Here is a 20,000-nt window from a genome sequence, read left to right on the forward strand (position 1 = left end):
CCAACACGGGGATCGCTAGTTCGAATCCCCGAGTTACCTCTGGCTGGGTCGGCGTCCCTACGGACACAATTGGCCATGTCTGTGGGCGGGAAGCCGGATATGGGTATGTGTCCTGGTTGCACTAGCGCCTTCTCTGGTCGGTCGGGGCGCCTGTTCGGGGGGGGGAGGGGGAACTGGGGGGAATAGCGTGATCCCCCCATGCGCTATGTCCCCCTGGCGAAACGCCTCACTGTCAGGTGAAAAGAAGCGGCTGGCGACTACACGTATCGGAGGAGGCATGTGGTAGTCTGCAGCCCTCCCCGGATTGGCAGAGGGGGTGGAACAGTGACTGGGATGGCTCAGAAGAGTGGGGTAATTGGCCAAGCACAATTGGGGAGAAAAAGGGGGAGAACCCCCCCCCCCAAAAAATTACCTACAGATGCTGTATATACACTCATGCATGCCCACTAAGGCACAGGTACAACCATGTTTGCAGCAGTTCGGTGAATAGTGCGTTTAATTAAGAATGTTTTTACACTTTCAAATGAGAGTGCTCAATTATTAGTTTGCGCGTTAATGATAGTGTTGATTTTCAGGGGTATTTTTTATTCATTTTGAAATTACTATTTGCCCTTTCCGAAAATGGTATACAGCTACAGACACATCCCTAGTGCTAACCACTACATTACATTATTGTGTTATTTCTTTTTAACATGTACTCCATTTCACATCTCATTACCTACTTACTAACAAGCATCAAGACACGGCCCTCACTGCTAGCATCGGACCTGTGTTTCATGCATGCACATAATGATACTGCACTGTTTAATCATTCATTCACTCATCTTCAGCCGCTTCTCTGGGGTTGGGTCGCGGTGGCAGCAAGCTAAGCAGGGCACTCCAGACGTCCCTCTCCCCAGCAATGCCCTCCAGCTCCTCCTGGGGGATTCCAAGGCGTTCCCAGGCCAGATTGGACATGTAGTCCAATCCAACAGTACACTGTTGTGATAATAGAAAGACATGAGTTAATACTACAGCTAGTAGTGACGCAGGCACACACATACATACAGTGGATGTACAGAAAAAAATCCTTGTGTGAAAATCTTCATTACTAGTTCTGCCATGAAAGAAATAACACCTCCAAAAACAAAACTTCTTAAGACTGGCACACAGATGATGTGATTGTCAGTTCATGGCCAGATTTTAGGGCAGGAAAAGGCTATGCTATACATGTCAATGACCACATGATCGAGACTGGCTCAGTCATCATGGCAAATTATGGAATCAGGATTGTAACAAATCGGATAAATGTGAAACAGAAAGGAAGAGGCAGGCGGCGTTGGTGGGAAATTTGCTGAACTGATTTTAAATCAGTTTGACTGCTAAAATACGCTGGTGGTCTACCCATGTGAGCAGCTGCAAGTCATTCGTAGAACACCATTTATAGTACAGGAAGTCCACGGATTACGAACCACTTCTGCTTTGGAGTCTGTTCTTAAGTCGAATTTATATGTAAGTCGGAACAGTTAAGTTGGAAATGGACTGCATTTATAAAGTGCTTTTCTAGTCTACTGACTATGCACTCAAAAGAGCTTTACAGTGGATGCCTCACATTCACCTGTTCACACACACATTCATACCCTGATGGTGGAGGCTGCCAAGCAAGGTGACAACCTGCTCATCAGCAGCAGTTAACGGTTCGGTGTCTTACTCAAAGACACTCTGACACACTCTCCGCAGGAGCCGGGGATCGAATACAGAGGCCTTCCGATTACTAGACAACCTGACCTACCTCCTGAGCCATGCCGCCCCTAGTGTCAAATGTTTTTCTTAGTATAAAGTATACACTACTACTACTACTTTTGGCTGCTCCCGTTAGGGGTCGCCACAGCGGCTCATCCGTTTCCATTTCTTCCTGTCTTCTGCGTCTTCCTCTGTCACACCAGCCACCTCCATGTCTTCCCTCACCACATCCATAAACCTCCTCTTTGGCCTTCCTCTTTCCTGGCAGCTCCATATTCAGTATCCTTCCCCCAATATACCCAGCATCTCTCCTCCACATATGTCCAAACCATCTCAATCTTGCCTCTCTTGCTTTGTCTCCAAACCGTCCAACTTGATTGGTCCCTCTAATATAATCGTTCCTAATCCTGTCCTTCTTCATCACTCCCAGTGAAAATCTTAGCATCTTCAACTCTGCAACCTCCAGCTCCGCCTGCTGTCTTTTCGTCAGTGCCACTGTCTCCAAACCATATAACATAGCTGGTCTCACAATCATCTTGTAAACCTTCCCTTTAACTCTTGCTGGTACCTTTCTGTCGCAAATCACTCCTGACACTCTTCTCCACCCACTCCACCCTGCCTGCACTCTCTTCTTCACCTCTCTACTGCACTCCCCGTTACTTTGGACAGTTGACCCCAAGTATTTAAACTCATATGCCTTCGTCACCTCCACTCCTTGCATCATTCACGCATAGGTATTCCGTCTTGCTCCTACTGACTTTCATTCCTCTTCTCTCCAGTGCATACCTCCACCTCTCCAGGCTCTCCGCAACCTGCACCCTACTCTCGCTACAGATCACAATGTCATCCGCGAACATCATCGTCCATGGAGACTCCTGCCTGATCTTGTCCGTCAACCTGTTTGTCACTATTGCAAACAAGAAAGGGCTCAGAGCCGATCCTTGATGTAATCCCACCTCCAGCTTGAACCCATCTGTTATTCCAACCGCACACCACACCACTCTCACACTTCCCTCATACATATCCTGCACCACTCCTACATACTTCTCTGCAACTCCCAACTTCCTCATACAATACCACACCTCCTCTTTCGGCACCCTGTCGTATGCTTTCTCTAAGTCTACAAAGACACAATGCAACTCTTTCTGGCCTTCCCTGTATTCTCAATCAACATTCTCACAGCAAACATCGCATCTGTGGTGCTCTTTCATGGCATGAAACCATACTGCTGCTCGCTAATTGTCACCTCTCCTCTTAACCTAACTTCTATTATTCTGTCCCAAATTTTCATGCTGTGGTGGATCAATGTTATACCTCTGTAGTTGCTACAGTTCTGCACATGGCCCTTGTTCTTGAAAATCGGTACCAGTATGCTTCTTCTCCATCCTCTCACTTTCCAAGATTGTTTTAAACAACCTAGTTAAAAACCCCACTGCCATCTCTGCCAAACATCTCCATGCCTCCACAGGTATGTCATCAGGGCCAACTGCCTTTCCACTCTTCATCCTCTTCATAGCTGCCCTCACTTCCTCCTTGCTAATCCACTGAACTTCCTGATTCACTATCCCTACATCATCCAACCTTCTCTCTCTCATTTTCTTCATTCATCAGCCCCTCAAAGTACTCCTTCCACCTTCTCAGCACACTTTCCTCGCTTGTCAGCACATTTCCATCTCTATCCTTGATCGCCCTAACTGTCTAGCCAATCGGTACAAGTCCTTTTCTCCTTCCTTAGTGTCTAACCTGTCATACAACTCACCATACGCCTTTGCCTTTGCCACCTCTCTCTTCGCTTTACGCTGCATCTCCTTGTACTCCTGTCTACTTTCTCCATCTCCCTGACTATCCCACTTCTCCTTTGCCAACCTCTTCCTCTGTATACTTTGCTGTACTTCCTCATTCCACCACCAAGTCTCCTTGTCTTCCATCCTCTGTCCTGATGACACACCTTGTACCTTCCTAGCTGTCTCCCTCACTATTTCTGCAGTGGTTGCCCAGCCATCCGGCAACTCTTCACTACCACCCAGTGCCTGTCTTAACTCCTGCCTGAACTCCACACAACAGTCTTCCTTCTTCAACTTCCACCATTTGATCTTCGGCTGTGTCTTCACTCGCTTCCTCTTCTTGGTCTCCAAAGTCATCCTACAGACCACCATCCGATGCTGCCTAGCTACGTTCTCCCCTGTCACTACCTTGCAGTCTCCAATCCCTTTTAGATGGCGCCTTCTACATAAGATATAGTCCACCTGTGTGCACTTTCCTCCACACTTGTACGTCACCCTGTGTTCCTCCCTCTTCTTGAAATATGTATTCACCACAGCCATTTCCATCCTTTTCGCAAAATCCACCACCATCTGTCCTTCCACATTTCTCTCCTTGACTCCATATCTACCCATCACCTTCTCATCACCTCTGTTCCCCTTCACCAACATGTCCATTGAAGTCCACTCCAATCACCACTCTCTCCTCCTTGGGTACACTCTCCACCACGTCGTCCAACTAATTCTTCTTTCTCGTACATCTCACACCAAAGTTGCGGGGCATATGCGCTGATAACATTCAGCAATACACCTTCGATTTCCAGCTTCATACTCATCACTCTGTCTGACACTCTCTTCACCTCCAGCACGCTCTTGACATACTCTTCCTTCAGAATTACCCCTACCCCATTACTCCTCCCATTCACACCATGGTAGAAGAGTTTGAACCCACCTCCGATACTCCTGGCCTTACTCCCCTTCCACCTGGTCTCTTGCACACACAGTATGCCTACCTTTCTTCTTTCCATCATATCAGCCAGCTCTCTCCCTTTAGCAGTCATAGTGCCAACATTTAAAGTTCCGACTCTCACCTCCACATGCCTACCTTTCCTCCTCTCTAGCTGCCTCTGGACATGCCTTCCCCCTCTCCTTCTCCTTCGTCCAACAGTAGCATAGTTTCCACCGGCACCCTGCTGATTAACAGTACCAGTGGCAGTCGTTGGTAACCCGGGCCTCGACCAATCCGGTGTGGAAATCTTATTTATGATCCGCATATTTGATTTGGCAAAGGTTTTACGCCAGATGCCCTTCCTGATGCAACCCTCCCCATTTGTCTAGGCTTGGGACCGGCACTAACAATGCACTGGCCTGTGCATCCTCAGTGGCTGGGTTAGTATAAAGTATATATTTTTCCTAAAACATAATAATTATAGTAATGCAGTACTAATACTAAATCTAACTACAGTACAGTATTTATAATTGGTATAAAAAACAAAGAACATTTTCTTAAACTGTTTACATAGAAAAGGAAAGATAATTAAAGGTCAACACTCATTCAAATTGACGTCTTGCATACTGGAAGGAGCCTTAATGAGCCTAATTAATAGGAATATTGCACTCATTTTGATCATCTAACCAAATTAACAATAGCCTTTCCATTTTTTCCACTTCCGCTTCCGATGTGGGAAGATGGCGGCGCAAATTCATGTTTGTGGCGGCCTCACCCAGTCCCATCCATGCAGTGTCTTTGTCCACATCTGCGTCTCAGTTTGTCTCCGTTTGATGGCTGGGAGAGCTGGTGCTGGATCGGCTGGGAGAGCTTGGTCTGTTGCGTCCTGTGGGACCACGGCCCTGCCCGGAGCTGTGCCCAAAGAGCAGGTATAACATAGGCCGTGTTATGGGTTTATAACCCCCTTGAAAGATCTAATTAATATTCGTCGGTTTGTTCTATGATTGGTTGAGTACGAATACTGTTGTCATACAGAAGCGACGGAGGAGATAGCTAACGTTAGCCGTCGGTGTCAGAAGGGAAGGCAGCATGGGTTAGGGTTAGGGTTAGAGATGGAGGGTCTCTCCGTCTCTTCTGTGTGACGACAGTATTCACGCTCAACCAATCATAGCCACCTTTCAAGGGGGTTATAAACCCATAACATAGGCCAGGTTATACCTGCCAAAGAGGGAACGCTGAGGGCGGTCTGACAGGATGTGGAAGCGGGACAGGCTAAGCTAACTGCTAGCCCATGCAGACCGGCAGTTCCGACAGTCATCCTGGTTTTTATAGTATATGTGTTAATTTGGATATATGTGTTCTTGTAGTTTTCGGATGTGTCTTTGCCTTTGTGTTGCACTGCTGTGGGCTGGGGGAAACTAATTTTCGTTTCATTTCATGCACGTGCGCCCATGAAATGGAACGACGGATAAAGTGTTTCTGATTCTGATAATCAAACCACTGTGGTGCTTAGTGATAATTGTCGCGTTCACTGGGACAGAACCTTTTACATACCCTGTCACTCCCCCCTTGTCCTTCCTTATTGTCCCGATCGGCTGTAGCCAAACACTTTTCCAGCGTTTGGTTTTTTTTTTACATTTTTTTTTAGCATCACGCAAAGTGGTCCATCCATTCGTTAGGACTGTAGTATGTCTGTGAATGTTCTCATTCATCCAGGTCATGGTTATCCAAAGGAGTTGAATCAAGTGCACCTGGACTTGGTATATATCCGTGAAGACGTTTCACCTCTCATCCAAGAGGCTTCCTCAGTTCTTGCCTTTCTGACTAGACCAAGTTGGTCTGACTGGCTGCTGATGAGACTCAGCATTTATCCTCTAGGAGTCGCTATCAGAGCTGTAGATGTCCATGGCTCTTTTGTGTACCGATGTTAGGCCGCGCCCGTCGTTATCAGAGGTATTGATTTGCATTTGTTTACCAGTGACGGTCGTTGGGGGTGTTAGTATCGACTTCATTGTTCAGTGGTCATGAGGGTCGTTGGAGCCTTTAGTGAGCGACTGTTGTTCTTGGAGGCGAGGCTTCTTGAGTCTCCTGGGTAGAGATGAGAGGACGGCATTGTAAGTGGGAGATAGGTGGTGTCGCAGACCTCCTCCTCTGTTGAGGGATGGTTTTTCCAGTTTCGCATAGATGGCTTCCTTCACCCCTCTTTCAAACCATCTATCTTCTCTGTCCAAAGTGTGTACGTTGCTGTCCTCGAAGGAGTGTGTCTTCTCCTTTAGGTGTAGATAGACTGCTGAGTCTTGTCCTGAGGAGTTTGGCCTTCTGTGTTGGGCCATCCGTTTGTGTAGTGGTTGTTTGGTTTCTCCTATGTATAGGTCAGTGCAATCCTCATTGCATTGTACAGCATACACCAGATTGCTTTTTTGGGTGTGTGGTACACGGTGTTTGGGATGAACCAGTCTTTGTCAGAGTGTGTTGCTGGGTTTGAAGTATACCGGGATGTGGTGATTGTCGAAAATTCTCCTGAGTTTCTTGGAGACCCCAGAAACATAGGGGATGATGGGCATTGGTAAACATCTAAACATCGGAACAAAGAGCCATGGACATCTCTAGCTCTGACAACGACTCCTAGAGGATAAATGCTGAGTCTCACCACCAGCCAGTCAGACTAGCTTGGTCTAGTCAGAAAGGCAGGAACTGAGGAGCCTCTTGGATGAGAGGCGACACGTCTTCACGGCTATATACCGAGTCCAGTTGCACTTGATTCAACTCCTTTGGATTAGGACTGTAGGTTCATACACATAGGGACATTCGTGTTGGCGTGGCCTCCCTCTTGCCTCTGGGCGCACGTGCTCCCGCGGGTACCAACCACGGATGACTAGACTCGCTAGCCCGTGGCGAACTGGTCAGACCCTTTAGTCGACTGGTTAACGTAGTCCCCCGTGGTGGGGAAGACCGGCGTTCGCATCCTGGGTGCGGCGGTTCCCGGCTGCCCCCTGAATTTGCAGCATCACGAAGCATTGTGTGCAACTCCATTTTTAAAATAATGGGTTTTCACAGAGGTCGGTTCACAAGTCGAGCGTTCATAACCCGGGGACTTCCTGTAGTCCCGGGTAAATTAACCACCGTAGCGTCCGTCACTACTAGCCGGACACTTCTGGGCTGAAGTGCCCTAACTGTTTGAAGCATTGACAACACTCCATACGAAGCCCAGCAGGAACACACACACACACACACACACACACACACACACACACACACACACACACACACACACACACACACACACATGCACTCACACACACACACACAGGCACTCACACACTGCTGAAATAACTCTCTGACACTGTTTCTTTCTCTTTCTTGATCTTCAAGTGACATTCTAGCACAAACACACACACTCCCCTTCAGCACCACACACACAAACACACATCCCTTCAACTTGACACACACACACACACACGTCCCTTCAGCATGACACACTCTGCAGCGCTGTGCGTGTGGAAGTGGTGTGCAGCGTGGGAGGAACCTGTGACACAGCATTTGCATTATGGCTTAATTGAGCCGCCGTGTTTACAGCTAGCTGTGCATAACACATCATATCCAGCACAGATGTGGCTTTACATTTAGCAGACAAACTGACAGAGGCGGGGGACAAGAGTCCACGGTCCACACCGTCGCATGGGAAGATGAAGGAGCCCAGGCGGGAGGAAGCGGTGCTTTGCAGGGAAGGCGCGCATGCCTTTGTGAGATGATTCACAACAGGGGTGTTGCTCCATACTAATGCGCGGGATGGTTTTATGTTAGTGTGGCTGCAGCTCGTCTGGTGTGCAGAGTGAATCGGGAGGATGTTGACGCTGAATGTGTTTGAACTCTGCTTTAGTGTTACTTGTGAATAACATCTCATATATATATATATATATATATATATATATATATACAGAGTATATACTGCAGACTTCAAGAATATTGTTGTGCATGGTAGGGATGAACTGATACATGTTTTGACGTAGGAGTTGTGTTTGCACCTTCAGCTTCACTTTCTGACAGCTGGTCACGTGGTCGGTGTGTGTGCTGATAACAGATGCACGGTCCTGCACATGGCGGTCTGCTTGGATGAGGAGAGGAGGCCGAGTGGGATGGGTGGAGAAAAGCTTACTGTGCCTGTAGTTCAATGCTGTAGCGTCACATGGTGAGGTCAAATATCTCATTCTCACCCCCACCGGCCAGTACCACACACACACACTCACACACACACACAAGCCATTGATGGAATAAGTGGTTTAGATCCATTTAAATGGGGGCTTGTGGTGGTTAGGGGACAGTTAGATGAGTTGTGTGTGTGTGTGTGTGTGTGTGTGTGTGTGTGTGTGTGTGTGTGTGTGTGTGTGCGTGCGTGTGTGTGTGTGTGTGTGCATGTGTGTGCGTGCATGCATGTGCGTGTGTGTGTCTGTGTGAGCATAGAGTGTGCAAGAGAGATCGATGTGCTCTTTTGTGTTTGAAATGATGAGTTTAAGTGCACCTAGAGGTGAACTTGGAAAGAACACTTACTCTGTACCCTACCCACACACACACACACACACACACACACACACACACACACACACACACACACACACACACACACACACACACACACACACAGAGTCGAGGTATGTGGTCTTTCAGACGGTGTGCCCTGTAAAATAAGTTTTGCAGGTTGTAGGAGAGGCAATTAACTTCAACGGGGTTAAACGCTCAGCAGCTGCAACAAAAGAATAACATGCATGAAATAGGTGTCAAATAAAAGTAAAAATGAAATAAAACGTAAATTTTTTCTAAATATTACATTTATTTAGTTATTTATTTATTACCCCCCCCCTTTTTTTTCTCCCCAATTGTATTCGGCCAATTACCCCACTCTTCCGAGCCGTCCCAGTCGCTGCTCCACCCCCTCTGCCGATCCAGGGAGGGCTGCAGACTACCACATGCCTCCTCCCATACATGTGGAGTCGCCAGCCGCTTTTTTTCACCTGACAGTGAGGAGTTTCACCAGGGGGACATAGCGCGTGGGAGGATCACGCTGTTCACCCCAGTTCCCCCCCGAACAGGCACCCTGACCGACCAGTGTCCACACCCACATCCGGCTTCCCACCCGCAGACAATGGTCTGGAGGGATGCCCGACCAAGCCAGAGGCAACACGGGGAGTCAAACCAGCGATCCCCCGTGTTGGTAGGCAACGAAATAGACCGTCACGCCACCCGGTCGGCAAAATATTACCTTTATATCTGTATTTGTGTGTGTGTGTGCGTGTGTGTGTGTGTGTGTGTGTGTTTGTGTGTGTGTGTTTTATGAGTTGCAGAAATAGTGATTTCTTTTGGGCCATATATATCTTTAGTCAATAACGGTGAGGCTATAAGTTCATGCCATCATGCTCTAAACAACTACCCAAGCCATTCAGCGCCACCCCACCACTTCCACTGTTATTCTGGTGGTTTGAAAAAAAAAACCTGTTTCCCTGAAGTCAGTATGAAAAGTTGCAGTGTGTGAGGTGAGAGTAGTAATGATGTTATTTCCTCTGTTCTATGAGTAAATATCCCAAAATAGCCAAGCCCAAAACATTACAGGAAATAAGCAGTATGAGCTGTGCTGACAAATGTGGCTAAACAAACATTTTAGGGAGGAGGCCACCGAGACTCATTCGAGTACATTCAACCTAATGCGAAGATCTGAACGCCGGCTCGCAACAATACTTGAGAAACGGTGGGGGGGGGGGGGGGGGATGAGCTTGCTGGTAAACAGCGCCGGTCAGGGTGCCTTGGTGATACAGCATTATAATCGCAGGCTTCTTGTGCATCTTATTCCTACGGATGTGACTAACTGGCACTTTGCAGGGACGCAGCTTGCCGTTATGGTTGTTTCTGAGCCAATTCACAACCTTGAATTTGAATGTGTTTGTTTATCAAGAGCGTGTCTTCTGCAAATAGTCTCTGTTACAGCCGCCTTACATCGACACAGTGCCCTGAATGCCCTATTTGAAATACAGAAACAAACCAAAGGAAACAAAAACTGCAGAAATAATACTTGTAAGAGCTGGAAGTATGACAGTTCCAGGGGAAACTGAGCCCTCAAACCTTACTGGTATGATTGTTAAGTCATTGACCTCTTCCACTTCCGGTGTGGTAGGATGGCGGCGCAAATTCACATTTGCAGCATTCTTACCCAGTACTGGTATGGGAAGATGGCGGCACGAATTCACGTTTGCGGCAGCCTCAACCAGTACCATCCATGCAGTGTCTTTGTCCACGTCTACATCTAAGTTTGTCTTTGTTTGACGGCGGGGGGAGCTGGTGCTGGATCGGCTCAGAGAGCTTGGTCTGCCGCGTCCTGTGGGCCCAGGGACCACGGCCCTGCCTGGAGCTGCGCCCGAAGAGGAAACACTGAGGGCAGTCTGGCAGGACACGGAAGTGGAGCAGGCTAAGCTAACTGCTAGCCCATGCAGACCGGCAGTTCCGATAACACCGAGGGCGGTCTGGCGGCGGCCTCGCCTAGCCTTGACTGTGTGTTTTTGTTGTCGTCGTGTGGAGTGTGTGGAGGTGTGTCGAGGGTGTCTGGCTGGGAGAGCTGGTGTTGGATCAGCTGGGAGAGCTTGGTCTGCTGCATCCGATGGGCCCAAGGACCACGGCCCCTGCCTGGAGCTGCGCCCGAACAGGAAATACCAAGAGCAGTCTGACAGAATGCAGAAGCGGGGCAGGCTAAGCTAACTGCTAGCCTATGCAGACCGGCAATTCCAACAGTCATCTTGGCAGGCGTTCGTTCTCCTGGACAGTTTTTTTTTTTTTTTTTTTTTTTTTAGTTTAGATATATGTGTTTTGATATACGTGTGTGTTCTTGTAGTTTTTGGATATGTGTTTTTGTCTTTGTGTTGCACTGCTGTGGGCTGGAGCAAACGATGTTCCGTTTCATTTCGTGTGTGCAATAGTGTAAAATGAAATGACAAAGTGTTTCTGATTCTGATTCTAATGTGACCTCCCCGGCCCCGGTGTTGGTTGAGGAAAGCGGTAATAACGCGTCTCTGATGGTGTTTCCGTGTGTGTGCTGTCTCCTTAGAAACGCGACGTACTGCATGAAAGTGTCCATGTCCATGACGGTGGAGGAGAGCGACGAGGGCAAATGTTACAGTAGTGGAATCCGCCATCTGGAGAAGGGCGAGATAACCCACAGTAAAATCATCACCTGTCCTGATATAGAAGATTATTTGGCTCCATACAAGCAGCCACAGATGACCTGGTACAAGGTATGCCCCACACACACACACACACACACACACACACACACATACACATACACACATACAAGTCCTCCATAGTGCATCTCTTCTACATTATAGTAGCTTTGTGTCAAAAAACAACTGTATATCTCAAATGGCTTGTTGGACATCTGTTCATTGCAGCTTTTAAACAGCTAGCAGAGAACAGTTCACCAAGTTGTTTGTAGCTGTAGTGCCTTCAAGCATGGAGCAGATAGCCAGTGTTCATTCACTCTTTGCCAGCTCTCTACATCTGAACTGGCTGAATTGGCAATCTGACTACATCTGCACCCCCTCCAGGTTGGGGATGAGTTGTGGCCTGTAATCCCAACAACCTAATGTAAAGCCTATCTCGGGGTCTTGTTCACGAGTGAGGGTAGGATGGAGCGGAAGATTGACAGGTGAATTGGTGCAGCATCAGCAGTAATACAGACGTCGTACCTGACCGTTGTGGTGAAGAGAGAGCTGAGCCGGAAGGCAAAGCTCTCAATTTACCAGTCAATCTTCATTCCAACCCTCACCCTATGGTCATGAGCTTTGGGTAGTGACCGAAAGGATGAGCTCGTGGATACAAGCGGCTGAATTGAGTTTCCTCCATAGGGTGTCTGGGCTCAGCCTTAGAGATAGGGTGAGGAGCTCGGACATCCAGAAGGAGCTCGGAGTAGCGCCGCTGCTCCTTCGCGTCGAAAGGAGCCAGTTGAGGTGGTTCGGGCATCTGATTAGGATGCCTCCTGGGCGCCTTCCTTTGGAGGTTTTCTGGGCATGTCCAACTGGGAGGAGACCCCGGGGTAGACCCAGATCTCGCTGGAGGGACTACATGTCCAATCTGATCCTGGGAATCCCCCAAAAGGAGCTGGAGGGTGTTGCTGGGGAGAGGGATGTCTGGAGTGCCCTAATTAGCTTATTGCCACCGCGACCCCAGAGAAGCGGCTGATGATGAGATGAGATGAGATGAGATGAGATGAGATACAATATGTTTGTCGAGGCCCTGGCCATCATTTGCACAACACTTTGATTTTGAAACAGCACTTAAAGGGCAGAGTTGTTTCTGTAAATGCATTGTTGAGTTAAACAAGTTGGATCAACATTCTGGGCTGTTTGCTTTTCATGCTGAGTAATTTGGCATTTCTGATGCCCAGTGATGTGTGCGTAACCCTGCAGCTGGGTCACGGGGTCCTGCAGCTGGGTAAATGTTTATGCCACGCTGCTCTATCAACTTGGGCAAGCAGACCAATGAGTCTCGGAAAGTCCTTGCAAATTCATTATTGACCCAATACACTGTGGCCAGCCAATAAATGCTAGCTAGTGTTTGGCTGGGGCAGGGGCACTGTGACCCATTTGTCCTGCACGCTGAGTGGTTTCTAAAGACTTTCTATACTTGATATATGTTGTATTCCCCGTTGATTTGTCTTAATTGGATGTATGAAAATATTGTTACAATGTATCGTGAACTGCTCATTCACTACCATGATGACCCACAACTTAGCTGATTTACAGTAGCTGTGGTTCGGCTTGCATTTGCATTTAATGTCCCACAATAAGGGCTGATAATTGGCCTACATTAAATCATTATTATATAATTCCTGTTGAAACAGCAGTTTACATCATTAGCATTTATATGAGGTATGGGAGCCTCCAGGCTTTGGCGGGAACAGAGTCAGTAATATGGTGGTTTTAGTTGTTTGATCAAGGGATCGACCCAGTGTTCTGAGTTAAAAAAGATCAGCTGAGCAGTCGGGTCAACACGTGTGTGTCATATGTGTTTTGCTGTATTGTTTAGTGAGGTGGTGATGTATGTGTGTGTGAGGTTTTTCAACTGAACACTTTTAAGAGAGTGTATTTTGAAAAGGTCAACACTCCCAGCAATCTATCAATAAAAAGGTTGTCTCGTGGGTTCATTTTTGGTGCTTTTGTGGTGGAATGAACATCTCTCAGTTTGCCAAGCTTTAAAGAAAAAAGTGGGTACAGCGCTGAAGGTCGGCGGAGCCTCTCGAGTGTGTCGTGCAAATTGCTTGCAAACACTCAATAATCATGACAGAACACACAAAACACTGACAGGTTGAGGATTAAAATATTGAAATACATTTGAGAGGACTACCTTCCCCCACCCCCTTTTTCTCCCCAATTGTACCCAGCCAATTACCCCACTCTTCCGTGCCGTCCCGGTCGCTGCTGCACCCCCTCTGCCGACCCGGGGAGGGCTGCAGACTACCACATGCCTCCTCCCATACATGTGGAGTCGCCAGCCACTTCTTTTCACCTGACAGTGAGGAGTTTCGCCAGGGGGACGTAGCGCATGGGAAGATCACGCTATTCCCCCCAGTCCCCCCGCCCCCCTGAACAGGCGCCCCAACCGACCAGAGGAGGCGCTAGCGCAGCAACCAGGACACACACCCACATCCGGCTTCCCACCTGCAGACATGGCCAGTTGTGTCTGTAGACACGCCCGACCAAGCCGGAGGTAACACGGGGATTCAATCCGGCGATGCCCGTGTTGGTAGGCAACGGAATAGACCGCTACGCTACCCGGACGCCCTGGGAAGAAATACCTTGACACAGAAATGAAAGGGAGTTGTCTCACCGAGTACAGAAGAGCTCAGTTCAGGGCCGGCCTGCTGCATAGGCAGTACAGACAAATGGTAGGGGTGCAAGATGCTCTAGGGGGCACACCACTTCAACCTTTAAAAAAAAAAAACTTTTTATTTTTTTATTTTTCATGTACCCCTATCTTAAACACGTTTTCTAAATATATGACATTACACACATACGAAATAATGTTCTTGATTGGATCTTGGATTTGATGCCGTCCCCCCATTGTCACTACTAACGTGTGGTGTTTGAGGGGGGAGGTCGCCACCCTAAACTACCTGTCCTGATGAGTGACTTCTGCTGTTGATGTCGATGACGGTGACATGTCTAAAAAGCCTAAACTATCTGGCGCCGAGGTGACTAAAAGAAAGAAGGAGGAGGAAGGAAAACGTGAAAAAGATGAACATAGCGAACTGGCTTCAGAATCGGAGCAGTTTCCCAACTTGCCATCAAGTAACATGACACTTGTGACCCTCCTCTGTGAAAAGAAGCTGGCAGACATCTGTCCTAACATGCGGGTGGCTTTGAGAATATCTGCCACTCTTCCCATAATGATGGCTGCTGCAGAGGGGAGCTTCTCTAAGCTTCAGCTGATAGAACATATCTGAGGTCTACCATGGGACAAGAGCCACGCTTCACACCATCGATCATAGCGTGACATGATCGATGGTTCCCCGTCACGGGAAGCAAGGAGGGTCCAGAGGATGGCTGTGGTTCACAGTTTCAATGTCTTAACTTTTTAAAAATGTATTATTCTTTCTTAACTTATATATTTTATATCTCTGTGTAATCCCAACCTAATGTAAAGACATGTAAATACTTTATATATTCTTCACCTTTTTTGTTATCGTGTTTTATCGATTCGTTTTTTCTAATTGCCAAATATTTACTGTTTGTGTATTCTGTTTACACACCAGGTTGTACTGAAAGGCTTTTTTGTAAAACATTTTGTATTGCTCATTTTAACCTTAGTTAAAATTGGGGCTTGTTAAGCTTTTTTTTAAATGATGTGGTTTTTATTTTAATTTACTTATTTATAAAGCTTTTTTTATATTGCATTTATGCATATTGAGTTTTATTGACTGGATATATAAAGGCTGAATAACAAGTCTTTGTCGTTATTTATTAGTTGTGTTTCTCCCTAAAGTTTTTCCTTTTTCTGGTCTCTGACCAAGCTGCTAGCTGAGAATTAAACGCGCACATTTTTGGTCACCGGGGGGCTCCACGGACAGTCCTGCCTCGGGCGCCATGTTAGCTAGGGCCGGCTCTGACTCGGTGTCTATAGTTCTCAGCAAACGAAGCCTCACATGATTGCCCCTCAGCGTTTGAAGACAACCACCCCGCAGAAAACCTGCTGGACGCAGCAGGGAAAAATAATCCCAGCAAGAGTTCAACACAAGTACCTCTCTCTGTAGAAACACGGGCAACAGAAACTCGAGACTCGGGGCCCCTTGAACCCCTCCCCAAGTGATGTGTCTTGTGACAGCACATAACACCACCTCCTTTAAGGTGTATTTGGCTAACATAGCAACACAGACATAAAGACATAAACGAGGAATAGATGATAGCTCGTAGGGTTTCATGTTTACTGTCACGAGTGACGGCTGTACACGGTGTTCGTGTTCATGCATGGAGACAGATACCTGGAGGACAAAGCTGGAAATATGGATCACGAGAGAGCAGCAAAATGACCTTCACATGCCACCAAATTTTCCACAAAATGAGCTGCTCAGTTTGAGTACATCAAATGGTCCAAACTGGGGTCCTATCTGCACTTTGGCCAGTTTTGCTGGTGAGATGTGAAGACGGCCTCGTCCAAGGCTTTCAACCTGAAAACACAACTTACAACCACAGTGCACCTTGACAATGAAAAAGCTAGGCAAGCCCTTGTGGATCAAAAGTTCATTCAAAATGCTAAGAGGGAGGGGCGTCCGAGTAGTGTAGTGGGCTATTCCGTTGCCTACCAACATGGGTATCGCCGGTTCGAATCCCCATGTTACCTCCGGCTTGGTCGGGCGTCCCTGCAGACACAATTGGCCGTGTCTGCAGGTGGGAAGCTGGATGTGGGCAGAGGTGGAAAACCCGGCTCCAGAAAGTAAAAGCACTAACCATGTATTTGCTCCACCCCATGCAGTAAACCAGCTGATTTCACTAATTACTTCTCCTACCTGGCTAAAATGAATGGGTGGAGCAAATACATGGTTAGTACTTTTACTTTCTGGAGCCGGGTTGTCCACCTCTGGATGTGGGTATGTGTCCTGGTTGTTGCAGTAGCGCCTCCTCTGGATGGTCGGGGCACCTGTTTGAGGGAGAGGGGGAACTGGGGGGAATAGCGTGATCCTCCTATGTGCTATGTCTCCCTGGTGACAGTCCTCACTGTCAGGTGAAAAGAAGCAGCTGGCGACTCCACGTGTATCGGAGGAGACATGTGGTAGTCTGCAGCCCTCCCCGGATTGGCAGAAGGGGTGGAGCAGCGACCGGGATGGCTCAGAATATAGGATAATTGGCCAGATACGATTGAAAATCCAAAAATGTAAAAATGTTTAAAAAAATACTAAGAGGGGTGTTAGGCCTACAGTATTGCTGTAAAGTCTTGCTTGTTTTATTCAGCAAGTTTAGGGACTTCTACGGGGGTCACATGTTTTGGGTTTTTTTCCCACTGGTTTCGACAGATTCACAAGCATGAAAAAGATTCAAAACATAAACCTATTTCTTCTTTGTGTGTTTATTTGTACACACACATAAACACACAAATAAATAAATAAATTGTGTGTGTGTGTGTGTGTGTGTGTGTGTGTGTGTGTGTGTGTGTGTGTGTGTGTGTGAATTCCCTGTTTCTTCTTCAGGAGTGTGAGCGGGTGGAATGGCGTAGCGCCATCCTGGTCAACACCACTCACATCTGGATCCCTGAGGTGGAGGAGAACGACGGGGGGAACTACACCTGTGAGTTACAGTACGGGTCTCGGCTGGTACGGAGGACAACCGAACTCAAAGTTACAGGTAGGACATCGTAGACAGACAGCTCGATAAACAGACATGTGGATGGATGGATGGCTGGATGGCTGTTTGATTGTTTTCCATACGATGGGTTTTTTTTATGAATCAAAAGACATGGATGGCTGGGTGAATGGATGACTAATGTTTGGAGGAGTTCAAGAGCCAATCTCGAACATTTACACCTGAATAAATGTTCATCACGATGCTATCGTTCATAGACAGATGTAACACAATGATGATCACTCCCGGATGAAAGCCCTTGCGTTTGCAGTAAAACTGAAAAATGCAAAGTAGGTTGTCGGTGGCGACATTCCTGGAAGAAGTCCCAAGCTGCAACAGGTTTTGGTGCATTCCTCTTTAGCCTGCTGTAGTTAGTCCACCAGAGACGATAGACGGAACTCTCTTGGGGACGAACGAAAGAGAAGCTCTGCTTGGTCCGTCAAAGATAGGGTATTAATACAATATAGTAACAGATATTGATTTAGCTAGAGAGCAGTGATTAGCCCGTCAGAGATGATAAGGCAGAGCCTCCTCTCTGGTGGACCAACGGGAGAGGAGCATCCCAAGAAAAAGATAGTTATGTAATTATAATAGTTTATAATTAAAAATCTAATCTAATAGTAATGTGTGTGTGTGTTAGTGTGTGTGTGTGTGTGTGTGTGTGTGTGTGTGTGTGTGTGTGTGTGTGCGTGTGTGCGTGTGTGCGTGCGCGTGCATTTGTGTATGTGTGCATGGGTGTACAATACAATACAACTTTGCAAACAACTTTGCTAATCCCACTAGGGGCAATTTGTTTGGGACTGCTTATTGTACACAAAAACACAGTAACATGCAAACAAATAACACAATCACTAAATAATAACTATGGGGAGCTAAATGTGGAATAAAATGTATAAGATCTATAAGTCATGTAGTTAAAGCAAGAGCGTATGTTTGTATGTTTGCTTAAAACTCCAGAAATACTCGTTGTAGAAGAAAAAGAAAGGTATCTTTAGAATCGACACTTTCCAAGGATTGCACGGTTCGAAAAATATTTCAAAAACCAAGTAAAAAATTAGATTTATTTGTGAAATTGAGTTTATTTTGTGGCAATTTGTGGCGATTAATGCACACATTGGCAAAGAAGCTTGATGAATGGATTGAAAATTATGAAATTTGATCATTTTCATTAATAAGATTCATTTATTAGACATTTGTTTTTCACATATACCATATCATCCTATATTTCATCATCGATTATATCGTAAAGATCATATCATGTTGGTTGTTTTGGTGAGGACATTTTCCCCGGGCAACGCCAGGTACCTCTGCTAGTAATTAATAATATTGATAGGCTAAATAAAAATGATAAACACAATAAAACGAATTTAGTAGTCCAATTTTGGAGGGAATGAATGATTTAGGATAACGGTTAGTTTTACAGGCAGGTAAAACACAACAACGACCTGATGGCAACAGAGAAAATTCACTTTATAGAACATGTCCAGAAGAAGCCAAAATACTTGCTGCTTTCTGGAGGATTTGTTGGTTGCAAAAAGAAATCAGATCCTTTTGTTTCACTCCGGTGATCTTAGAACAGATTTTAACAATGTTGTTATGGGCTGTTTCTCTCTTTTACCGTGAGAGCAGTGAACTATTTGTATGATGTAACAATTTCCACACTTTAATTTTGCATGATGCACTCTTTGGCTGCGTCTCTGTTAGTATGTCTAAAATCAATAATCAGTTCCTTGGTTTTTGGAACATTTAAGTCCAAGAAGTTAACACATCAAGAAATAAAATCAGTGAGAACATTCCCATGGACCGATTCTGAACCTCTGAGGAGGGTCAGCAATGCAGTGTTGTCAGAAAATTTGACCAAATACCTGCCCTCCTGCGTGCTCCTGCATCCATCAGCGTACTTAATAAAAAGTAAGGGTGAAAGGAGGCATCCTTGTGGTGAGCCTGTGGATATAGCTACAGAGTCTGAGAGACAGCCGTTTACAGACACCTTCTGCTCTCTGTCAGTCAAGAAGTCCACGATCCATAATACAAACTGGTGGGGCAAATTAAAATCACATAGCATCCTATCTATTAAAAGATGCTGCTGCATCGTATTGAATGCTGGTGAAAATTGAGCAAACAAAAGTCTGACATAGGCTTTCCTTTTCTTTTCTTTTCTTTTTTCTTTGTTTTTTTTTTTGGGGGGGGGGGGGTTTCCACCTTTTTCTCCCCAATTGTATCCGGCCAATTATGCCACCCTTCCGAGCCGTCCCGGGCGCTGCTTCACACCCACTGCCGAGCCGGGGAGTGCTGCAGACTACCACATGCCTCCTCCGATACATGTGGAGTTGCCAGCCGCTTCTTTTCACCCGACAGTGAGGAGCTTCACCAGGGGGACGTAGCATGTGGGAGGATCACACTGTTCCCCCTCTCCCCTGAACAGGAGCCCCGACCAACCAGAGGAGGCGCTAGTGCAGTGACCAGGACACATACCCAATTTCGGCTCCCCACCCACAGACACAGCCAATTGTGTCTGTAGGGACGCCCTGCCAAGCCGGGGGTAATGCGGGGATTCGAACCGGGGATCCCCGTGTTGGTAGGCAACGGAATAGACCACTACGCTACCTGGACGCCCCAGGGCTTTCAGCTTTTCTAAGTGCTTATAAAGGTTATTAAGTATAAAAGACTTTGAGTGCTCACTGTATTGTGTCCTTG

At 46.8% G+C, this 20,000-nt stretch overlaps 1 protein-coding gene across 1 annotated transcript in view; it reads left to right on the forward strand.

Annotated features, from left to right (window-relative positions):
• Window positions 1-20,000, forward strand: part of il1rapl2 (interleukin 1 receptor accessory protein-like 2) — a 343,193-nt gene that overhangs the window by 49,076 nt on the left and 274,117 nt on the right. Inside the window, exons 4-5 of the mRNA XM_056277780.1 lie at window positions 11,519-11,705; window positions 17,153-17,306. Of these exons, the coding sequence (XP_056133755.1) occupies window positions 11,519-11,705; window positions 17,153-17,306 (341 nt within the window). The remainder of the gene's footprint in view (window positions 1-11,518; window positions 11,706-17,152; window positions 17,307-20,000) is intronic.

Source organism: Lampris incognitus, chromosome 1, assembly GCF_029633865.1.
Source record: "Lampris incognitus isolate fLamInc1 chromosome 1, fLamInc1.hap2, whole genome shotgun sequence".
Taxonomy (NCBI): domain Eukaryota; kingdom Metazoa; phylum Chordata; class Actinopteri; order Lampriformes; family Lampridae; genus Lampris; species Lampris incognitus.